We start from the raw sequence: 23,812 nt of genomic DNA on the forward strand, positions 1-23,812 counted from the left end.
TTTGTGTGAAAGCAAATGCAAATGTCTTCACAGTTTGGTCCATAATTGTTGCTGTTGTGTTGACTGTGTGAAGAGTTTTAAAGATGTTGATTTTGCATGATTTTAGGGAAATTCTTAAGCTCTAAATAATTAACTTTTTTAAATTAATTATTATTAAGGCTGATTTAAAAATTTGCTGCGAAAACAGAATTTAATAATGCTTTGTTTTAGTTTTACGAAGAAAACCATTAGTCAGGTACATTTTCTGCAGCAGTCTAATGTTTTTTATTTTATTTAATTGCACTACTACAGTCTGACCACAAGGTGGCGGCAGCAGTCAGTCACCTGTACAGTAAATCATTAAAGTTCCTCAGCAGCTAATTAAGCTACTGTTGAACTCTTTTCTTCACAGCTGATCATTCAGGCATGGTCAACACACTCTGACACATGTATGACCATGAATGAATGAGTTGTGCGTATTTTTAATTAAAACGACAATTTCTCTCTAAAGCAGCAAAGTATCAGAGTCACTGGTGAGCAGACTGTAATGGGAAAATAATACTTGAGCCAAAATAGCAGACTGTTGAGGTCTGCTCTGCCCTCTTCAATCAGCCTCCTCTCTGATCAGTCGCACGCGGCCGCTCTGTAAACTTGGAGACGTCGTTCAGAAACAAGGCGGTGCTACACTTTAGCAGGGAGTCACGGCATATATTCCTCAGCAGGAAACCTCTGCTGCCACTCAGTCTCTCCTGGAAAACACTGGCTGTAGGGGTTTTTTTGGTGCGCTCAGCAGCATGGCGGTAACTAAAGGAGAGGAGCGGTCGGCTGAGCAAGCTGCGTCTTTATTTGGGACATCAGAGTTGGAGGGTCAAAGAGAAAACACTGGCAGGAGAAGGAAGAGGAGCAACCACTGTAAAATCATTAGTGTGGTACGTTCAAAGGCACTAATATCTCCCTACCTCTTTGTTTTAACTAAAACTAAAGGACACTTCTCTTGCTCAGGAGTGCAAGCAGTTATTTACTTTCACACTCTAAAAGTTGAGCTCATACAGCTCATTTATGTGTCAAAAACTTTTAAATGCCTTTAAAACTGTAACAAAATTCCTGCACCTTTAACCATACTGTTATATTCATGTAAAAGTCTACATTATATTGGTATTTAACTTTATATAGTCACTTAAATGTCATTTTTATCATTTATATCTTTTGTAAGGCACTGTAATATCACTGTAATACATTAAATGTGTCCATAAACTCTCTCAGATACTGACTTTACAGCGACTGTGCCTTACTTCATCATGAGGGAATATAATGAATCACCAGAAAACATTAAACCACAACCTCAGGTCTGCCTTTGTGCACTGTTTACTCCCTGTGTCATTAATCCACAGCTGCCAAACAGCTTAGAGTGTCAGAGCTGCCAGTGTGAACGTGGAAACAAAATGTTTTCACTTCAGTGCAAAAAGACAGAGGCCAGGAGTGTCTCTGCAGGTGAGGATGAACTACAGTTGTTCCTGCACCTACAGTGATGTTGGTGACGCAACAGTGTGAAGTTTCAGCTGGAAGTTTGGTGCAGTCTCACAGTCAGATAGCAGGATTTTTACGCACGACTGGCCACTTTGTTCTGCAGTAGTCCACTATTTCAGATGGCATTCTTGATGTTTAGAGTTTAGAGAGGACACAGGCAACAGACACAGACATGTGGCTGGTTGTGTGTGTTTAGTTTTAGCATCTTGGCACGCTGCTGAAGTCAGAGTGTCAGTTTCCCTTTTACATAATGTAATTTGGATAAAAGTGTCCACTGTGCAGCATGCGGCTTCACACATATAGTTGAGGGTGTATTCAGAACTTTTAGTAGCCTTTGACTCATGAAATTTTTAGAGCTTGTGTTGCTGCTCTTGGACCGAATTTTGCTGAAAGTCAGTATTTTACGCCACTCCTGTTCCTCAAAACCAAACTGAGTAGCTCTCTTATGACCTGGATGAGAATATGCTTCACTGTTTTCTTTGTATTCCTTTTTCAGCTTTTATTGTTCACGGCATGGGAGACTAACCACACATATTCATAGAGAGGCAAAATCTGGGATACATTTGGAGCTTTTCATGATGATTTAAACCACACACTTGAAAGAACTGCAAAGAAAAATGCTTCTATATGGTATAAGTACTGCTTTTACACAGCTGTGGTTTGGAATATACATTCAAGAATGAAACTAATTGATTAATCAGGCTAAAACATATGTGTAAGAATGGTTAAACCACAGTATAAGCAGTCTCTTTAGCTCTCTGTACATACCAATCTAACTCATCAGTTAAATATGAACTGTACAGATCGGAGAATCTTTTGATAGTATACACACCTTTCAAACTATTTACTGGCAAACTCCAACTAAAACCATGGGAACCAGTGTTTTCGGCTCCAGGAGAAGCTCTGCAGTCTGCCTGGCACTGATTAGATACACATGTGGTAAAGTCTAGACTACAATATGCTATGTCCTGACATACATGAGCCAACATACATCTGTTAGTCATTGTAATACCGGTATGTGTTACACTGCAGTGTTATTTAAGGTCTTGCAGAAGGATGATTGTAACATCTTGGGGCTAAAATGGACAAAAAAAAGCACTAACATGAGGCTTACTCATTAAAGATGTGCACTCTAGTAAGGTATTTTTTCATGCCTTGTGGATATTTTTCATGCTGTCTAGTTTGACAGTTTCACCAGATCCCTGTTGTAATCCAGTGTATTTAAGTGTCAGACGTGTAGGTTTCAACCACACAGACTGTTTACTTTCACAACCCACAAGGACCACGTCTAAAAGCTTTCCAAAGGAGCCCGTCCAAAAGCCCCTATCATACTCTCTCTGTGTTTTCACCTATAACTGGAGAAAATAAGAATATACGTATGTGAATCACACTAAATGGATTACTCGTGGTGGAGGATTCCCACAAGCCTGGTTTTGAGACTAACTGAACACTACCACAGCTTTGCAGCATGAGTTAATTAACAGGCATGAATGACTGCACCATGAAAATATCTTATCTAATGTGAAGTCAGAGGGGCCTATTTGTTCTAAAACACATAAAAACACCTCCCACGTGGGTTACTTAACGTCATTTGTTCCCATTGTCCAGCAGTGTGTGGTTTCAATTTGTCTAACAAGTGAGCTTTTGTTGGATTCATGTATTTTATTCAGCTTTGTGTAAGTAACTGGTTTTAATTTTGAAGATAAAACTGAAATAAGCAAATCTGTAAGTTTTTCCATGTGAAAAAATATATATTTCAAAACTGGCAAAAGGATAAGAAAACACAAGATAAATACAGTAAGATTGAATTTTAATGACTAATATATTAAAAGATAAGATTTGGATTTGTTTGAGACACTTGCCGTAGCAACAGAGGTTACAAGGTTACAACAGAGGAAAACCTGATTATGTATTTGTGCAGTGTAAGTTGATATTTTTACAGTGACTCACTCTGAAATGATAGCTTTCAGTGTTGGATTCAGTCTCTACACAGGACAATGTTGTGTGGTTAGTTTTTAGTTTGTTCATTTTTTATTTTAATGCAAATCAAAAATCACATTTACATAAAATTATACCCACATTAAGCGAGACACACAAACAACTAATACAGACAAACAAACTATTGCTGAGAGTCCCAAGATAAATCTGAGGGGTCACAATGGACTTTCATGGACATGTTGTATTTCTAATAAACTGTGATAATGGGTCATAAGTATACATTTCTTTATTTCAAAGGACAGGTTCACAATTTTAAGTCTGTCTTAAAACAATAGTCAGGTGCTCATATGAACATTAAGCTTTGAACATCTTTTCCTTCCACTGCAGCTGAACAGGGAAAAAAAAGACTAAAAAGACACATATGACTGACCCAGACTGCTGAAGCCTCATTTCACAGATTGAGGACTGTGGATTTTGTCCCCCATCACTTACATTGAAATCTCTTTAGGAAGGGATCTTTTAATGGTCAGTATGTAGGAGTAAAGATTACAGTAAGTTAAATCTCCTTCAATGTTCATATGGACACCGCTTTGTTGTTTTAAGACAAACTGTGAACCTTTAAAGGTGCCACAAGCCAAAAAGTTTCACAGTCATTGACATACAGGACCAAATAATGTTGTAAAACTAGCAGCACATTTTAAATCAAAGTTTCAAACCAGCTTTCAACTTCTGTGCTGATTTAAGAACCATGATGAACAGCCTGGTTTGGGTGTAGCGGGGGCTTCATAATATGCAGAAATGATAGTACTGCTGTACACCTCCCCCCTTTCTAAATAAACTGATTGAGACGTCTTTGAAACGCCCCTCTAATTACAAACTCTTCACCCCCAGTGAGCAGGCAGCTTTACAAGCAAAGCAGCCGATCAAGAAGCAGCTAGTCGTCCGTGCTGCTTTGACTGGCCTACAGAGGGCCATGAGCAACATTTGGATGGTTGGAGATGGTGTATGGGGAAAAGTGGGAATGATTAGCATCTCTGGGTTAAGGAAATAAAATACAGCCCCTCTTTTCTCAGCAACTTTCGCTGTATGACCTTAAATCTGTCAAGAATAAACATTAAAGTCCAATGATTAAAGGAGGTTCAGCAAAATGCCTTTATTTATGTATTCTTGTGTAGAGCCAGAAGCCTGTTGCAGTATGTTTATATTAGGGTAACAAAGCATTTAGCTGACACTAGAGTGTGTTTAGAGTACCAGTAGAATAAAATTTAAACTTCTTCCAAGGACATTTTAACCATGCACAGTAGCATCTCCCATAAAATGTCCAAATTGGCTGTATTTCTCTGTTTAAATTTGATTCTGTTTTGTTCACTTTTTCATTTTTTACATTAAATTAGAAGGTATTTGGTAACTGCAAACAGTAATAGGAACAGATGGTCTGCCATTAGTAGTAACCAAACTATTTTAGATGAATCACATATCAGAGCAGGTTTTCAACTCACAGTGCAGTAGACTGTTTGACTCTTGTGGCTTGAGGAGTCGCTTACCTCTTGTTTTTCTTTCTCACCAGACCCAAGAGTTCAATCTAAACACTGTCAGCTGTGTTTGTTTGCATCTACATGTGATAAATAAACTATTATCTTCATTAATCTTAACAAAAATTCTGACATGTGTCTTCTGTATTTTAGGTACTGCCGCTGTGTTTACTGGCAATCATCCTTGCTGTGGTGCTTTCCCTGAAAAAGAGCAGCAATGAGAAAGGTAGGCGTCACTGTTAATTGACCTACATAAAGTTGATTGTACAGCTATGTTTCCACACCATTTGTGTATCCTCAGTGACCAGTTGTAGTAGGAGTGCTCGTTAGCAGAATTCACTTATAGTTAGGTTGCCATTTGCCATTTTGCTATGGAGCAATGTTTTGATGCTGTGGGTCCCACTTGTGTTTGTTTCTTGTGCACAAACACGGACGCACCTATACAAAAATCTAAGGTAAAAAATGACAATTCGCCAATTGTCATTTTTACACTTCGGTATCTGTACAGATTAAACAAATAAAATATAGCACGTTAATAAATGAGCTTTAAAGGTGCTGGTAGGCAGATTTTGTTAGCTTTGGACAGAGCCATTCTAGCTGTTTCCTACTATTTCCAGTCTTTGTGCCAAGTTAGGCTAACCATGTGCTCACGTTAGCATCATATTTACCATACATATACAAGAGTGGTAACAATCTTGTCATCTGTCTGTCTGTCAGAAAGTGTATTTCCCAAACTATTTATTTAAAGATCTGACTTGAGGACACTACAATAATTGGGCTGAAAGCAAATGGCATTGTCTTATTTTTCTGTAGACAGAAACATAATGTCACCAGAGTAATTTGATAGCTAATCACTTAAAAAGGGGCTTTAACTTCGAAGATCTGTGTAGTGCAGGTAATGAAAAATGGAAAAAAAACACATTTAAACCCCTGTTCCCCCCATACACACAGTGCCATTTTTAATGAAATAATTCTCACAGATTTAACAGATTTATCTATACATAAATGCCAAAAAGTTCAGCTGCTCTTGCTTTCACCTACATGTAAATATAAGCTTTTTGTCAGCCTTCACTCCTTGACACAGGCACTGAATGAAGTTACTTTGAGAGCAACTGAGAGTGACAGACGGAAATAACCATCTCAGATTACATTTTGGAACATTTCTTCAGAAAGGGTTGGTGAAAACACATACTACAAGTTGTGAGTAGGTAGAGGGGCAAACAAGCCTGCATCCTGCTACTGTGAGGCTATAAAACTACTGTTTAGGCTTCCAGGAAGTCTACCTACAAGGTAGAAACTCTTAACGTCCCACTGCAGATCGCTCAGAAATTCCAAATTGGGAGTATTTAAAGCAACTGTGAAGGAGGGTCAAGTAACCAGCCAGCCAGTCGAGAAGGAAGGGAGTGAGAGAGAGACTGAGAGGTGAGACTGCCTATGAGTATGATTTGTTCACAGGATATGAGTCTGTCAGGGTGGTGTGATATGGATTCTTTTGCCTGCTGTTACAAAACATGTCATAAACCCACTTCCAAGGGAGACAGGAATGTTCACCCAAGACTGGCATGTTTTCTCCAGCTATAGATTCCATCTGGTTAGACGTGGGCAGCGGCGTCAGTATATTCTTTGTTGCAAACCGCTGTGCCAAAACACCCCTCTTCCATTTCAGGGGCAGCGGTGGTGAATGTGGGCAGCTGTCTCCAGCCTGGGTGGGGTGCTCTCTCTGCTGTGGCATTTCCCTTTAACTTATATTTCCTACTCAGCTAACATGAAAGCCATATGGGAAGAATACATTTTGCCTTTGCGCTCACGAAAAATCTCTAACTTTGTTGGAACGTCTACATCTTTCATAAAGCTGCTTTCAAGGACTTTGGAAAGAGATGAAAAGCAATAAAAATAACCCAAACCTCCACTTCTTCCACAGAGGCTTACAGAGCATGTAGTGTAAAATACTGAGAGTGGGTTTTCCCGTGGATTACTGACCACAGCAACTTGTCTCCTGAGACAGAGCATCCCCGTATTCGGTCCAAACCACACTGCTGGCCTGGAGAGGCAGTGAGGAGGGGCTTTCTCACCAACATGCTAAGTTTCGCTCTGTCATATGTCCAGTCAGCAGGCTTGGGTTGACCTATGGGTTGGCAGTTGCTTAGAAGGTGAAATAGGTGACTTAAAGTTTCTTGGATTGAGTCACCTTATCCGTGGGAGTGTCCTTGTCCAAAAACAGTTTGTTTCCAAAAGTTACAGGAGCTGCTCAAGGGAAAACAATGTAGGTTATATTGTATTTGTTTTAGGGTTTTATACCGTGTGTCCGTACTTTGTACAATACTTGATGATTAATTATCAGCTGGCGTTTAATTGTTTTATCATTTTATCATGTCATCATAGGCAGAGCAAAAAGTCACACTGAGCCTGATAACACCCTTCCACACCATACGAGCCACAGACTCTGAACAACAACAACCCACATGAGTTTCCCTGCTAAAGTCTCCTTCTTATCTAACTTACCAAACATGAACACACATCTTGCCCTGCACCTTAGCTTATTGAACAAGCCACAAAAAAAATAATTCACTGGGGAAAAGTGCACCACTCACGCACATTAAAGAGCACGTAAAGATACCTGAAAACATGACTTTGGACCTGTGAGATGCTGGTTTGGTCATTGCCCTGTTTGTTTACTTTGTCTCTGTTCCGTACGTTGTAGCACTGTGTGCCTGCCAGCTAATGACAATCAAACAAACCTTTGACACGCCTGCCCAGCTGGCTGAGATAGAAAGAAGCATTTCTGATATATCCTCAAAGACCCTTTTTTCTTCATTCTAATTATACAAAACCATTAATAATACAATTAAGAAACATGTTGACATTATTTTTCACTGCAAAGAGGGATGATTGAATGGGATTTTAGTTGGATTTTAAAGTTGTGTCAGAAATTAACGGTGGGCAAGGGCAAAAATGCCCTTGCCTTTGAAATCTCAGAATGCTTCTTAAAACTGCCCCCAAGAATTGAAAAAAATAATTTTATATTTACCAGCTTAGGCAAAAAAATTGTTTAATGTGCTGTAGCTGAGCATCTAATTAGCTATTGTGTCTAGCCTGCTAACTGACGTAATCAGTGCATTTTTCCCCAGTGAAATTTGGAGATGAAATGAAGTTAAGTTATTTCCAGAACAGCATCAATAAAGAGGGAATATTACACTCATTTTGGCTCTTTTGACAGTACTTGTAGCTACTAGTCTGTAATTTTGTGAAAACACCTGAGGCTGTGGCATGCAATGTATCAGACCCACAATGATGAAATCATCGAAGTTAGACTGGTTTTGACTTGTAGGAGGTCTGAATATGACATTATCCCCCCGCCCAGAACTTTTGCTGAATCTAATTAGATCAAGCCCATTAAATATCATCATGAGCTCATCATCAGGGTTTCCACCAGTATATTGCAAGTCCAGCGGCCTGCTGGGCTGAGTTGACCCCTCACTGGGCCTAAGCATCAGGGATTTTTTAAAAATGTATTTTAAGATGTTATCTAAACTAAATGAGTTATACCTGTGCTGTAGCTCCTTTAAAGAATAGCTCAGTGCATAGCGAGTATGCGGTTGAGAGTTAGAGAGCGCGTGTGTGATTGTGAAGCTGCAAAGCACAGAGTATGAAGTTAACAGTATAGCTCAATACATCCATGGAGCAATCCGCCTACCATCCGAGAGCAGCGTGAGCAGGCAAAGAGCGGGAGAATTTCTGCCGAAAACAAGCACCAAAACCCAGGGAGACATGAGAGCAGCTGCTGGCTGACAGCTACGTGTGTTTACAGCAGGGAGCAGGAGGGAGGACAGACGTCTCCCTCCGCTACTCTACTGCAACTCTGCTGCTGCTGCAGACAGTTATGGTGCAGACACTTTCAGTTTATAATGGTAGCGTCTGTCGTACGACTAATGACTAGGTATTGATAACACACCACTGAGTATTTTTATAAATTAGGTTGTTGTTGTGGTTGGGTTTTTTTATTCGATGAATGTGGGCGTTCATATGCAAAAATAAACTAATTGGGTTTTATTTCTATAAAAAAAGCAAAATGACTGTGGGGGCGATGGACAAGTAATGTAATCAGTGTTTGCCCGAACACTGTGTATCACTGGAACACCTTTAGTTAGAAAATATAGATAATTATCACAAATGGGACGGTGTTTACTGAGGTGGTTACACAAGGTGGTGATTACTGTATACATTTTAATCTGGGCTCATTTTACATTGAAAACAGAAACTTTATGCACTAATTACTATTTTTTAAAAGTGCCTCCAAAATTTTGTGAATGCCCTAATTTTTTAAACAGTGGGGCTAAAAGTTTCCCCTCAAATATTTTTTAAATTTAATACACTGGGTGCACTGATGAATAGTTTTCTGTTAACAATGGAACACATGACTGCTTGTATTTGAAACTATCTATGAACTATGAACTATGAAATTATCACCCCACTCAGCAAGTCCCCTCAGCTCTACAGAGCGTTTTAGCTCCTTTACACTTATTTTGGTTTTACTGTCTGCAACTTAAGTGTTTTGGTTCACTTTCAGCTGTTTACTCACAGCTCTAATAAACCCATTGTACAGTACCTGCTCAGCACCAAACAGCAGAAAGACAAAGTTGGACTTGCATTCACCAGGTGGCCACAACTCCAAATGATGTTAATGTTGCTCTATTTCTGCTCGGTGTGTGTGAATAGGCGACTGTTTGCTAACACGTTCACTCAATGTCATGTTTACAACTTGTTTTGCTGCCCCATTGTGCCCCAAAAATCTATTAATGCCACTTCAAAAGATCTGCAAATATTATGAGATGCTGTAGTTTCCTTTAATTCACTTAAGTTAACTTAAATCATGTAAATTACATGATTTTGAGGTAGTAATGTGCCCTATTTCAAGGTGCTTGTATTGCCTCAAAACAAAAATATTCAAAAAAATTAGTTGGTTACTGTTTATTCACTGTTTTGTTTCCATGAAAACAAAGTCCAGATGTTTTCTGTTGTTTGTGAACATATGCTATCCAGCAAAAATTTAAAAATGTAATAGTTGACTATTTTGTATTTGTTCATGAGATCTCTCTTACATAACATAGTCATGTGGTTCACAGAGTTGTGCTTTCTTTTAGTTCCAAGGATCAGTGGAAAGACTTCAGTCAGGTTCCCGTCCAAATCTAGCACAAATTTTAATAGAAACTCCAGAAAATCGATAAAAGAAAATGCGTTTCCATCCAGTCATGGACTCAGACCTGAATTTCAACAGCCACATTAAGACAGCCTACAATCACTTGAAGAATATATCAAGAATTAAAGGACTCAGCAAAATATTTGGAAAAACTTGCATGCATTTATCATAACTCGAGACTCGACTACTATAACTGTACTGTGTCTTTACAGGTCTCTAAAAAATCAATCAGACAGCTGATCGAGTCTTCACTAAGACCAAAAAAGTGGACCACATCACTCCAGTTCTCAGACCTTTACACTGGTTTCCTGTCTGTCAAAGAATTGCTTTTAAAATACTGCTGTTGGTTTATAAAGTACTGAATGGTTTAGGGCCAAAATACATTTCTGATCTTCTGCTACATTATGAAACATTGAGACCTCTCAGGTCATCTGGCACAAGTCTGCCTTTTGTCCCCAGAGTCGAAACTAAACACAGAGAAGCAGCTTTCAGTTTTTATGCACCACATATCTGGAACAAACTCCCAGAAAACTGCAAGTCTGCTGCAACTCTCAGTTCTTTTAAATGAAGACTGAAGACTTTTCTTTTTTTTTTGCCGATGCCTATTTTGAAATCAAATTGGAGGCTTTCGATTACTATCTTATACTGCACTGTAACTTCTACTCTCCTGTTTTATCTGTCTGATTCTATTTTAGCTTATTTGTATTTCCAATTTAACACTTTTTAATAGTATTTAAATGTCTTTTTATATTGCCTTATGTTGCTTTTACAGTCTGTCTTGAAGCCTTTTATGTTTTATGTAAAGCACTTTGAATTGCCTTGTTGTTGTGCTGTACAAATAAACTTGCCTTGCCTACTGACATTAGTATCGTGTGTTACAGTCACAGTAGCTCAGAGAAACATATTGTATACCAAAAACACAACTTTGACAACTCTTCTCTTTTCCAGATGAAGGGTTTTGGCTGCAGGAGGCCCTCGAGGAAACTGAACAGCCACAGTGTCCATCTGGGTAATACAATACTCTTGTTTTGCTGCTGTAACTGATGTGGATTTGGTAGAAAATAATATCTCAAATCTCTGCCCTAGTTTGCCCTACATCAGCTCCTCTGCTCCTCTTTGTACAATATCTTTCACCATGTTTTGGTGCTGAGAATAAAGCTGTTCAGTTGTGTCGCCCACCCTTATCATGAGTGGAGACCATTGTTCCCAGTAGGTGGTTCTTAGTGAAAATTAAACAGAAAATAGAAAGGCTTTTCTGTAACTATTCAGTGTGTTCATCTTAGTTTTTTTAAGAAGTTTGTAAATAACACATGACTTGTTCTTTTATGATGGTGTTGGTTCAGTGGAAAAAGTCCCATTCTCTATGGAAACTGGGTAATGTGAGTAATTGTGTGAGTGTGTGGTCACATGTGTGTGTGTTGCTGCTTAGTAAAGGAGTTACCCCAGACAGACCCATTATACTATGGAAAAAAAAACCTTTTGCTCCAAATGAAGCTACATTTGGTTTGTAAAAATATCTTTTAAACACGTGTAATGTTGTCTGTCTGTCTTTTTATATCAGCATCTTACACCACTCGTTTTGTTGGCTTTCCTCATTTTGTTTCTGTTGGTAAACCACACCTCTACGTCATGTGTGGTTTGCCCTTTGCACGCAAAGAAGTTCTTTTGAAAAATGCTGAATGCAAACATTTTTTACATGTTGATGTTTTTAAATGTGCAGATTATTTTGCTGTACAAAATCATGAGTAGTAAGCAGAACATCATAAGGTGTTATGAAGACTTTAGGAATGTATTATTATTAAAGTTATACTAATTAATATTTATCAACAAAGGATTAAATGACTTTGTTATGTAAAGGGTGTCACTTGTACTGTAGTGACAAACCCACAGACAATTAAAGGGCAAGCCCCACTGATTATGCTTCAGCAGAAGTGCTTGTCGAATAGCCAAACAACTTCAGAAACCCTCTCCCCCCAAAACATATCCGATGTTGGAATTGGGCAGGCTGTGTCTGACAGCTCCTGTCACACACTCCACGCAGACATTGGCCAGGTGTGTGGCAGGGTTTTCTTTTTTTAACTCTTTATTAAACTACTTCTGTCACTTTTTGTGTATACAGACGAGTGCAACACTATGAAACTCTTCCAAGACCAGGAGAGACTGAGCTGTTATCAACATATTTAAACAGTTATCTCTATGACAGCTGGCTCTTCACCCCATTCTTGAATGTGACCATTTGGAACAGCTGTCGATACTTTTGCCTTCTGACGTGGTCTGAAGACACGTTGTACGAACTCGCCGTCAAAGCTCTTTAGGTTAGAAAGAGCTTAGCCAACTTTGCAGTTCTTTAAAGCTCTAGAGTGTTATAGTGTCTTTCAGCTCATTGTTTTGGTTTACTGTTTTGGTTCATTCTCATCGCTCTCATTTACCTCATTTCCAGTTGCAGGATGCAGCTGTTTTTAATAAAAAAACTCTGATACAACCACTGTACAGTACTCTACCTGCTTAGCACCAAATGCTAAAGTTGTCAGTAGAGGAGCATTTAGCAGCTGCAGAGCTGAATATTTCCCTCAGGAGTTGGTAGAGAGCAAAAACAGAGCTAAAAGAAGAGTTAATATTGACATCAGGTGGACAGAAACAAATATAAATGTTGCTTTGTATTTGCTGGATATGTAAATATGCTGTTCTTAGCCAGTGCGTTCACCATATCAACCTTTTAGACTGATACTACTGAAACAAAACTCTTTTGATGTGTTAGTTTGGGGAATGTTTAATTCTTTATTTTAACTTAACACAATATGCCAAACTGCCCAATGCATTGACGTTAAACAAAGAAGTGCTATACAGGTTTAAGTTGCAGTAGAAAAGTTTCCTGATTTTGATCACAAAAAATTTTGATCAAAGAAGTTGGTTAGAAAACCACCTTTCGAAACGTTGACACCTCGTTGCTCAATACCACTGACTCAGTTTGGTTGGTGGTTTGATACTCAGCTCTACATAGCATGATGTTTTGATAACTGTATAACTCACTATGGGTTATATAGCAATAACTTGTAACTCTCATAGTGAAAAGAGGATGATGAAACAAAAACTACGTGATCAATTCTGTACTTCCAGTGAGACAGGATGAGACCATGCCTTTCTTTTGGGAACAGAAATCTGTTGAGACTCGTGTCTGATTCATAATCATCAGTCACATTTGTCTGCCACTTCTCCTCCCTGTGTTTTTGTGTGTGGTCTGCGATTTGACTTAATTCCTCCGCTTGCCGGCTCAGTCAAAGAGCTGCTTTGTATCCTCTGTACACAGACTTACTTTACCACACTACCATGCCGACACCACTGGTGCCAAAGATAGCCTTGTCTCCCGCTGAGTAATCATTCCACCCCCCATTCACAAACCCACCTCAGTATCCTCATAAAGCATCATTTGAATCTCTCTGTCTTCCCGCTCAGCTTTTCCAGGCCTCCCCTCATTCTGGTGTCTTTAGACGGTTTCAGGGCGGGGTATCTGAAAGATCACGGCAGCCACCTTCCTGTCATCAACAAGTTACGTAAGTCACCAACAAGAGCATTGTTGACTCCGCAGCCCTTCATGGTTTACCAGGCATCCTGGTGTGATTAAATATTACTGTGTTGCAGGAAACTATGGTACAACAACGCCATATATGAGGCCTGTTTATCCCACAAAGACTTTTCCCAACCACTACAGTATCGTGACTGTAAGTGTTTTCTGGTATGCTCACAGATTAAGAGGTTGATTTATTGTACACAATTGGTCAGGTTGTTTTTCTGACTTTCTGTTGTGGTGGAAGAAGTACTTGGATACTTTACTTAAGTAAAAGTAGCAATATAGCAATGTAGAAATACTCTATTACAACTAAAAATCCTTCATTTCTACTTAGGTAAAAGTACAGAAGTATTATCAGTAAAATTTGATGCTAATGATTATGTTACAGGCAAAGCAAGTTTATTTATGTAGCACATTTTCTACACAAAGAAATCCAAAGTGCTCGAATGCAAGACCAGAAATAATAGCAATAAAAATAAAACGACTATTAGAAGGAATTAAAAGTAATAGAAGAGTAAAATACATAACACTTGATGAAAAGGTAAAGATCATTTTAAAGGCAGCGTAAAGGATAAAAATCATAAAGTGCAACTTTAGATTTAAAGCTATGGCAAACAGATGCGTCTTCAGTTTAAATTTCAAAGTAGTCAGTATTGTCTCTAGTCTGAGATCTTCTGGAAGTTTGTTCCAGATGACAAAGCTTAATCTGAAAAATAACTAGTAGCTATAGCTGTGAAATAAATGTAGAGAAGTTACTATAGAGGGTTAAAGGTTTACATGTGTTTATGGAGAGGAAGCAGAGCAGAAGCAAGGGGCTTAAAGGGTGGATTTCACTCCTGCAATTAAAACAAACTGGGATATGTGGTGGTTACAGATAATATTTAGGTTAGAAAGGGAGGACAAAGGAGGTTATCAGTATAAATCCCTGCAGCTACAATATCAAAGCATTTTGCCTCATCTGTGTGTTTTTACCTTTGATTCCTGCAGGGTCTTTATCCCGAGTCTCATGGGATTGTAGACAACAAGATGTACGACGTGACCCGAAACGCTTTCTTCAGCTTGAAAACTGATGAGAAATTCAACCCGAAATGGTACCAAGGGGAGCCAGTAAGTGACTCTGTGCAACCAGACCTGTATACAAAGGTGCAGATTCACTGCTCAGTAAATATTAGTGATGCTAAAAAAGTTGGTGGGAATTTAGTTTTTGTTGAGCAAGGCCACAAGGCAGTAGTGAGAAATAACAATCCCTTCACTCATCTGGGAGCCAGACAGAGTTCAGTTAACACACCCATGCTTTCTGCATGAATCAAGAGAACGCACTTGTCTTGTGTAAGACATATGAATTGTGGTAGAAAAAAACTATGTTATCGTGCTCAGATCGAGCTGTAATTTGCTGTCTGTCTGTGAATGGCACGAGACACTTGTTTTTTCTGACAGCGCCGAGTTTTATCTCTCAGAAATCAGCTCCCCCCGTAATGTGCTTCTTCTTATAATTATGGACTAGGCTCGTGCTAAATGACAGCTTGTGAGGGCTGCGAGTTGTGCTTGTTTAGATTCTTTGCGGTTTTCAAATCTCATTCCTCAACTTGACAGCCTGCTCTTCTTGAAAATACACCATGCGGCCATATGACTTTCTAGGACAGGAGAACTAGATAAACGGTGGACCCATGTGGAATGATTTATTCTGAAGTAATGCATTCCTTTGTAATGACTTTTGAACCAATACAACTAAGTGCACCTGCCAAAATACACTTATGCAAGTCTGCTTCATGAATAAAACACATCTACCTGCAGATCAGTCTAATAGCTATTGATTTAGCATAAAATATGTGGTTAGATTTCCATCAGTCTTGTCAGGGCTGTGAGGGATTACACTTATCCTGATGGACCAAACACTGCTGCTGTGAAGTACTGAGATGAATGAGTTAGATATTAGTACATCACAGATTTACTGAATTAATTATGAATGTACATAAAGCTCTCTTCCTCTCTCCTTGTTTCCCATCTTCTTCTCTTCTCCTGTCTCCTCTTGTCTCCTGTTCTGTTCTCTCCCCACCTCTTTTGTCTTTTTCCTGTCCTCTACTTTTGTCTCCACTCATTTTGTCTCATTTCTTCTCTTCTGTTTCCTCTCTTCTCCTCTTCTTTTGTCTCCTCATGTCTCCTCTTCTTTCCTTTTGTCTCTTTTCCTCTTGTCTTCTCTCCTTTCATCTCCTCTCTTCTCTCCTCTCCTCTCCTCTCCTTAGGTCTGGATCACCGCCATGCGTCACAAACAAAAAACAGGAACGTTCTTCTGGCCAGGCTCAGATGTAGACATCAATGGCACCTACCCAAATTTCTACAAATCATATGATAAGTAAGAGCACCATCATTACAGTATGTTACCTACCTTTGAATTCATGCCTGCACTGTAATTGTGACAAGAAATGTTATGGTCTTATTGCTGTGTGTTGATGTGTTCATAAATTACATGAACCCTTTTTGAGCACAGGAAGATCGCTTTTGAGCAGAGGGTGGAGACGGTGTTTGAATGGCTCAGTTTACCTCAGGGAGAAAGGTATCATGTGCTCTTCGTTATCATTACAAAGACGTTGCTGCGAGTTCCCTCCAAGAAACACCTGAGCATCACACTTAACTGTGGCTTCTGTGATTTCAGACCTGACTTTATCACTTTGTACCTGGATGAACCTGACTCAGCAGGCCATCATTACGGACCAGCAAGCAAGGAGGTTAGTCATTCACCAAACATTAAACCAAGCCGGCAGTTAATTACCTAAAAGAACAGCAGACTAAACACAAGAAATGAGAGGAAAGTCCATTCTTGACCTTGGACGCAGTGCAGTAGTTTGACAAAATAATCTAAACTCATGGTCCACTCACTAGCTTTTTTCCAGAGCTTGCAACTGGATTTCATGGTCTTTATCAGCAGATTTTTCTTTCGTGTTATGGAGATGGCTCGGTTGTCACCACATCACTGAAGTATTGAACTTCAGCTATGGAATAAGAAATTGTCGTATATATGAGGGAAGGTTTGAAAAAATCTCCATCCATTGAAGAAGGCCATGAGATGCAGTTGAATGTCTGGAAAAGCTAGTAAGTGGATAATTATCCATCACTCTGACAACTTTTTTCTCAATTAAAGCTAAAATATGCAAGTTCTAGAAGTCAAGCTCCTGTTTAGCACTAGCATAAGACTCTAAAGCAAACCACTCCACTCCCTCTCCCTGCTCTGTTGTGCACCCGATGTATTGATTTCTTTCTGGGAAGTGGAAGTAATGGAGCATTCTAGCCTGTGAGTAAGAGATATCGATGTCTTCCAGCAGCTAATGCTAGCTTGGAGCCTTGGTACAAGAGAAAGCCAGAAGTGCGTTCATGTATTAATTGACAGCTGTGAGATCCCACCCCTGACTCTGGCCCCCTGTGATTGATTAGAAAGACGAGGCTCGCTTAAAAACTCGAGAGGGGAATATCTCTGTGCTGCTGCCAGGCTGTTCAATGAGCCTTTGACAACACCTTTACACATTAAGATATGCTTTGGAGTATATTTCAACTAAAAATATAAGAATATAATATCTAGTATATTCATCAATTAAACGTTAAGTCTATAAAATGTTAGAAAATGATGAAAATAGATCACCAGTATTTAAAGCTCAAGGTGACATCTTCTTATTGCATGTTTTGTTCAACCAACTATCTAAAACTGAAATATACTCAAATTACTATATCACATGACAGGACAAAAACAAGATGGATCCCGCAAATGTTTGGCAGTGTTCCTTGAAAGATGTCTTAAACGATTAGTCAATTATCAAAATAGATACAGATTATTTTTCTGCTGATCGACAAATTGATTAATCTACTAATAGTTTCTGCTGTGTATGTGACTGCAAGTGTGCAAAGAAACATGGAGGAACTGCGCATACTGAATGCCTTTTAAAGTATTGTGTTAAATATGATTTTTATTATCTTTAAAACACTTCACCTTGTCAGTGTCTAGGAACCAAAACTGTTGAAGCCAGTTTTGTTTTTTAAACTTATTTTATTGTTCATGTAGCATCTTGCCTCCGTCCCCAGTTTTGAACCAAAACCCATTTTATGTCATATTTCCTAATGATTCACTTGCTGAAGATGGTTCCTGAAATGTACTCATGGAAAAACTGACTCAGTGTTTTTGTGAACATTTTTTTGTTGCCACAGTAACACTTTAACTCTTAACTGCTGTTGTGCTCCCAGGTCATTGAGGCCTTGAAGAACGTTGACCGGATTATGGGCATGCTGATGGATGGCCTGAAACAGAAAAACCTGCACAACTGTGTCAACATTATAATCGTATCTGACCACGGTGAGACAACTAGTCCACACAGCTGTGATTACAAATGATGACAAGTCACAATCAGATTTGCTGTGATTCAAATAAACATAGAAGTAATTTTACAGTAAATTAAAATAATAAAAAAGAAATGTGGTCAAAAAAGCCAGTCAATAATAGACAGGTGACATATCTTTTTGTTTAGAAGGCAAAAATAACATCAAAACATCTTTAACCAGTATAATAAGAAAACAACAGACATTTTTTAAGTGCCTGAGAGGCAATAGAATTCATTTTTTGTACTTTCTTTAACTTTTATGCCATTTGCTTAGAAATAAAGTTGGTATAGTCATCTTAATTGTCTGTGGTTTCAAAATAGTAAGACACAGGTCCGTTTTCCGCCACTGAGAGGGACTTTAGAGACTTAGTGTCAGCTTCAAATGTTTGGCTTGATTGAATCATTGCACCTGTTGCAGGAAAACTACAGGCACATACCAGAGGGAAAGCTGATGAAAAATGAGTCTGTTCACTGGGAGTAAACCGGGAAAATCTGTTCTCAGTGGGATGTTTGGATATTTTGAGAGGACGTTACTCTGGACATCTGGAGACCATATGTTTAGTCTTGTAATTAGGTATATTAAAGATCAATGTGCTGAAATAAATGTGGCTCAGGGCCTTGCCCAGACATCCTCATCAAAGACGTCATTCCCAAGAGAAGATATTCATTTTAACGTCCTGGTCTAGATATCGTCATCAAGGACAGGAAACAAAGAAAGATCCACCACACCCAAAATGTTGTCAACAAATGTTGTACTGTAGATATGAATCTTAAAATCACACACAGCATCTGCATGAATTTAAAGGGCTGTGAAAGTGTGGTGATGACACAGTAAATGTGTTTATTTTCAGACACATTACTCGCAAAATAAATCTTAGTGGCCCTGCTGGGAAAGAGCACTTAAAAACATTAAAAAACATCCAAAAACATTTACATATGATCATGGAAGTACAGTAAAGTTGCACAAGCTTTGAATTTTTCATTCTATCATGGCTACATTTGTTTGTAAGTAAGTTTGTAAGAATTAATATTTTCATTTATGTACAGGCATGGAGGAGGCGACGTGTGAAAAGGCAGCATATGTGTCCACTTACCAAACCAACACTGATGCCTTTGACATCATCCAAGGCCCAGCTGCTCGCATCAGACCAAAACGCCTCCCAGAAGACTACTTCTCCTGTGAGTTCCCGTCGCTAACACCCAACTTCCCTTTTTCCCAGCTTTGCAGCATCACTCAGTGTCAGTTAGTTTGTAAACAGTGTGGCTGACCTTGTCCTCATTATAAATGTCCCTTTGTCTCTCTCCCCAGTCGACTATGAGGGCCTGGTGAAGAACCTGTCGGTATGCGAAGTATTCCAAATGTGACTATTGTATTGATAGCAAGAATGGAAAATTACGTGCTTGCCTGGCTTCATGTCAAACAAACCCATTCTCCCTCTGCTGTCTGTTGATTCTCCTCTCGTCTGTGTCTGTTCTGAAGTGCAGGACTCCTGATCAGCCAATGAGGCCTTACCTCAAAGAGAACCTCCCCAAACGGATGCATTTTGCGAACAACAAACGTATAGAAAAAGGACACCTCTATATGAAGAAGGGCTGGCAGGCTGCGCTGTAAGTGACCCACTAGCTGCTGATGTGGAAATTCAGGGAGCACTAAAAAGAAGTCAGAGGAGGACAAGAAACACGAGCAGTCAGCCAATCACATACCTCTGTGTGTTAATTCTTTACAAACTGCAGAATGGAAGAAAGAAGCTGAAGCGAGGGCAACACATTAAATGGTGTCAGGGAGTTGTATCAAGTCTATTAAATGCACGGTTTATCCCAAAATGAAAATTCAGGAGGTCAAAAACCTTTAAAGACCCAGTAAAACAAAAAATATTTTACAAGTTGTGATCCTGTGTGCCTGCCCTAATTGTTGTTCTTTCTTGGTGCCAAATATATGTCAAAATGTTTTTTTTGTTTATATTTGAAACCCTCCGTTTTCTTTTCCCTGTAAAATATTTTATTGCTGCGCTCCAGGGAACGTACATAATTTATCCAATCAAATGTGCTTTGGGGTGACTAATTAACTCCCTCATACAAAACCACACTTGAGAAATATCATCAGAGGTATGTGTTTGGATGTCAGTTGGCAAAGGTTTTGTTTACATGTCAAAAGGAACATGGTTGAGGTTAAGGTAACCTGCAGTCTTCTACAGCTCCTACATAATTCTCCAGAGACTGGAGCTAAAGCACGCCCAGTTTTGCGATATGATCAAATCCCTGAACAATGTGATTCTCTGCTCACATATTCACTCATTCAATCACTTTCCAGAAGCTAAATATGCCCTTACTGCCATTTCACTGGGCCTTTTAAAGTAAGTGTTGAGCACTCGAACACAGTAAGTTTGCCTCTTGTGCCTTTTTATTCTGCAAACTGCTCATGGTAGCGTAAAAATTGGCAAAAACGACTTCATTGTTTCCAAAACAAATACCAGACTGACTCTGTTTCCAACCTGCTAACCAGAGCAGGAGTGTGGAGACGTTTGTTGGAGGGTTAAGCAGCAAGCAAGCTCTCAGCAAGTTGATGACAAAATTATGTACTTGTTTTGGCTGCAAAACCACGTAACATAATTACTATAGTTACCTTATCTTTTATCTCCAATAACACTGCATTAGAATAGCAACCAGTTTGTTTTTACTTCACTGCTTTGGGAGAATCTCAAACATTTGTAGTTGCCACATTTAAAAATAGCACAGTTCATTTTGCCTCTGAAATAATCTGACATATATACCAATTACTCTTAGCTTGTTAGAGTTTGTTTAAGATACCAGAGCTGTTAGAGTAATTGTTAAGGAGTCATTTTCTTTGGCTACACAGAAGTCTAAGCATTCACAGAAGTTGAATCATTTACAGTAATTAGTGATAGCAATCCTGAAGCCGATGTTGGAGAGGAGTTGCACAACCGCTTCGATGAATAGTAACCATGTAATCATGGAAAATTGCTTCAGGCTGAAAAATGTATTCAGTCGACTTAGACACAGATGCAACATACAGAATGTAGTCACACTGTACAGTAATATGACTTTCTCTATGGGTTTTATTGAATTAAACTTGTCCCTGCCCCTAAAGTGAGATGAAGTGAGAATAACTGTTCTTTCAAAATTAAATGAGAGTGGTGTAACAGTTACTTTCTGTTTCTTTTTCATGTCCGTCTCAACGTTGTATATTTTGACTGCTCAGATAAGGTGTTGTCTCTCTTCAGGAACAGCAAGGAAATCAAGTACTGCGCTGGTGGTTTTCACGGCTCTGATAACCTCTTCACCAACATGCAGGTCAGATGTGTGTATGTGCCGACTATTGTGAACATTAATCACATCCTGTGGAAATCTAGGAAGTCCTGATGATTCATTGACACATTTATAAAAAAATATTAACAGTTTCACAAGACTCGGTAGGCATTCACAAGTGGGGTTCACTTCAAGTAGCCTGGACAATAGATGCTTGACAGGCATTTACCTCACTGGTTAGACATAAATATAAACCTGTATTGCAGCTGATGGGACAAAAACTCACTGATAACAAACCAATAGAACATGACAGATGATTTGGTGATGTGAAAAGTCACCTGAATTAACCACTGAAACTAGCCTCTGAATAATTTTGAGGGGAGTAACTCCAAAATCATGCTTAATTTTCTAACTCCCATGCTCAGGTTAAGTAGATTTTGAAGCAACAAGAGGTGCTGATGTTTTTCATCAAACTACCTCCCATCATTTGCTGCTTTGCCCAGCTGTCAGCTGCCGTCAAACTCAACAAAAAGCTGAAATCCAACAAGTGCCACTTGTGCCACAATGTCCTCTTCTAAGAACAAAACAGCAAAGACTGCCAGTACACTGTCTTGGAAAAATGAAGGAACTGCTCAGATGTGAAAGTAGGTTTCAAACAACAAACACATTGAATGCTGGTGGCAGTGGTTCACAACTGTGGTTTGACTTGTGAACTCTTAAACATTGAAGGAATGTATAAAGATTAAGGATTTCACCAGAAAATTTCATACAGAAAAAAATTTTTTTTTCTTCTTTCATATCTTGTTAGTCATCGTACAACCTCTCAGTTGGTTGGAAACAAGTTGTGTAATATTCTTGCTGTACAGTAGCTGCTGTATACAAGATTTCCAACAAAATATGAATAGTACTTCCACATTTTGCAATAAATTCTAATCCAAAATTCAAGCAAAGGGTAAACTCAAGTAAATGATTTCCTGTAGAGAGAAATTATTGATATTTTTCATTCAGTTGAGTACTGTGCACATGCTCCTTTTCATCACAGATGTTGTCATTCACACAGTGCTGCTACACTTACTCACATTTGAAAGCTGATAAGCACCAATTCTCTACAATCGGGTTCAATAGATCTAATTTGGGTTAAACGATTTGCTCAAAGGCAGCTCCACCGTAGCGTAAAAGCACAGCGTCACTCATTGCTCCATTTGTATTTTCCTCAAAAAGTTTCCTTGTTTAAACCAGCTGCTAGTTTTATTCTCAAATTTTTAGGATGTTGTTGGATAACTCAGAGCTTAAACTACCATCTTAGACTTAATCTTTCTTATACACCATCACACAGAAAACAGATGAAAGAGTCTGATATTATTTTAAAGAAGTATTTCTGATCAAGCCACATTTGACACAGAAGAGAGAAAACTACATGCCAAACACCACTCAAGATTTTATTTTTTATACATTATAGATGCAGAATGAAACATTTTGTGTATTCTTCAAAATCTGTTGCAAAATAAGTTGAATGGTCAGTGTTTCCACTATCTTTAGGAATTAATGTTTGAGTCTAAATTCAAGATATCTCCACAAATGAAGCCAAACTAAACTTAGGAGCAGGTACTTTAAAAAAACATCCAAAGTACACATGAGAAACACAAAATACTGTCTAACTCTCCCACACTACTCAACTACAGTATTTATACTTGTTGTTAGAAGTTACTCTCCACCTACGCTGTCTCTGCTTTGGATCGACTTTGTTCCTTTGGAAAGTTTGTTTACATAATTTCTGTCACTTTAGTCATCACAATACAATGATGTAATTTAAGTAGAATTGGTATAATTACCTTTCTTGGGTTTCTGACTTTTCTAAAAAAAATAAGAAAAAAAGAAAAAAAAGTATGCAAGTCAAGAAAAACTCACAATGAATGGCTCCAAACCTGCCGACACACAGCAGAGAACAAGAGCAAAGTGTGCTTGAAATAGACAGTTCAACCCCCCCCCCCCACTGCCACCACCCACCACCAACGGTATTTTGTCAAGGTTGTGTGAGGTCATTTTAAAAAGAAACTTGAGTTGAGTTCATTTGAAATATTTACACATGACCTAATTATGGAATTGAATGTTTCACATCTTCCTGTTTTAGAGTTTAAATGTGGTTCACAAACCTCTGGACACTGTTGTTAATATAGTTCACTGTTCACTCATTTGTATTTGTATGTAGAAATGTCTCTAAATAAATTCATGAACATCAGTTTGTTAATGCTTATCTTCTTTTTCAGGCGATCTTCATTGGCTTTGGTCCAGGATTTAAAAAGCAAGCTGTTGTGCCCCCTTTTGAAAACATTGAAGTATATAACCTCATGTGTGGTAAGCGGCTTTGTTAGTGCACGTTCACTGTACTTTATCCTCCTGTACTGAAGCTGTAACTGACTGATTGATGAATGATTTTGTA

General features: G+C 38.7%; 1 protein-coding gene across 1 annotated transcript in view; it reads left to right on the forward strand.

Annotated features, from left to right (window-relative positions):
- Nucleotides 1–373: 373 nt before the first annotated feature.
- The window catches only part of enpp1 (ectonucleotide pyrophosphatase/phosphodiesterase 1), a 33,628-nt gene continuing 10,189 nt past the window's right edge, over nucleotides 374–23,812 (forward strand). The window contains exons 1-15 of the mRNA XM_044377116.1: nucleotides 374–908; nucleotides 5,130–5,202; nucleotides 11,122–11,182; nucleotides 13,627–13,724; nucleotides 13,813–13,892; nucleotides 14,729–14,848; nucleotides 15,985–16,094; nucleotides 16,230–16,295; nucleotides 16,395–16,467; nucleotides 17,972–18,080; nucleotides 19,153–19,284; nucleotides 19,415–19,446; nucleotides 19,586–19,713; nucleotides 21,348–21,417; nucleotides 23,640–23,727. Of these exons, the coding sequence (XP_044233051.1) occupies nucleotides 774–908; nucleotides 5,130–5,202; nucleotides 11,122–11,182; nucleotides 13,627–13,724; nucleotides 13,813–13,892; nucleotides 14,729–14,848; nucleotides 15,985–16,094; nucleotides 16,230–16,295; nucleotides 16,395–16,467; nucleotides 17,972–18,080; nucleotides 19,153–19,284; nucleotides 19,415–19,446; nucleotides 19,586–19,713; nucleotides 21,348–21,417; nucleotides 23,640–23,727 (1,375 nt within the window). The 5' untranslated portion in view covers nucleotides 374–773. The remainder of the gene's footprint in view (nucleotides 909–5,129; nucleotides 5,203–11,121; nucleotides 11,183–13,626; nucleotides 13,725–13,812; nucleotides 13,893–14,728; nucleotides 14,849–15,984; nucleotides 16,095–16,229; nucleotides 16,296–16,394; nucleotides 16,468–17,971; nucleotides 18,081–19,152; nucleotides 19,285–19,414; nucleotides 19,447–19,585; nucleotides 19,714–21,347; nucleotides 21,418–23,639; nucleotides 23,728–23,812) is intronic.

This window comes from Thunnus albacares, chromosome 16 (assembly GCF_914725855.1).
Source record: "Thunnus albacares chromosome 16, fThuAlb1.1, whole genome shotgun sequence".
NCBI classification, from domain to species: Eukaryota; Metazoa; Chordata; class Actinopteri; order Scombriformes; family Scombridae; genus Thunnus; species Thunnus albacares.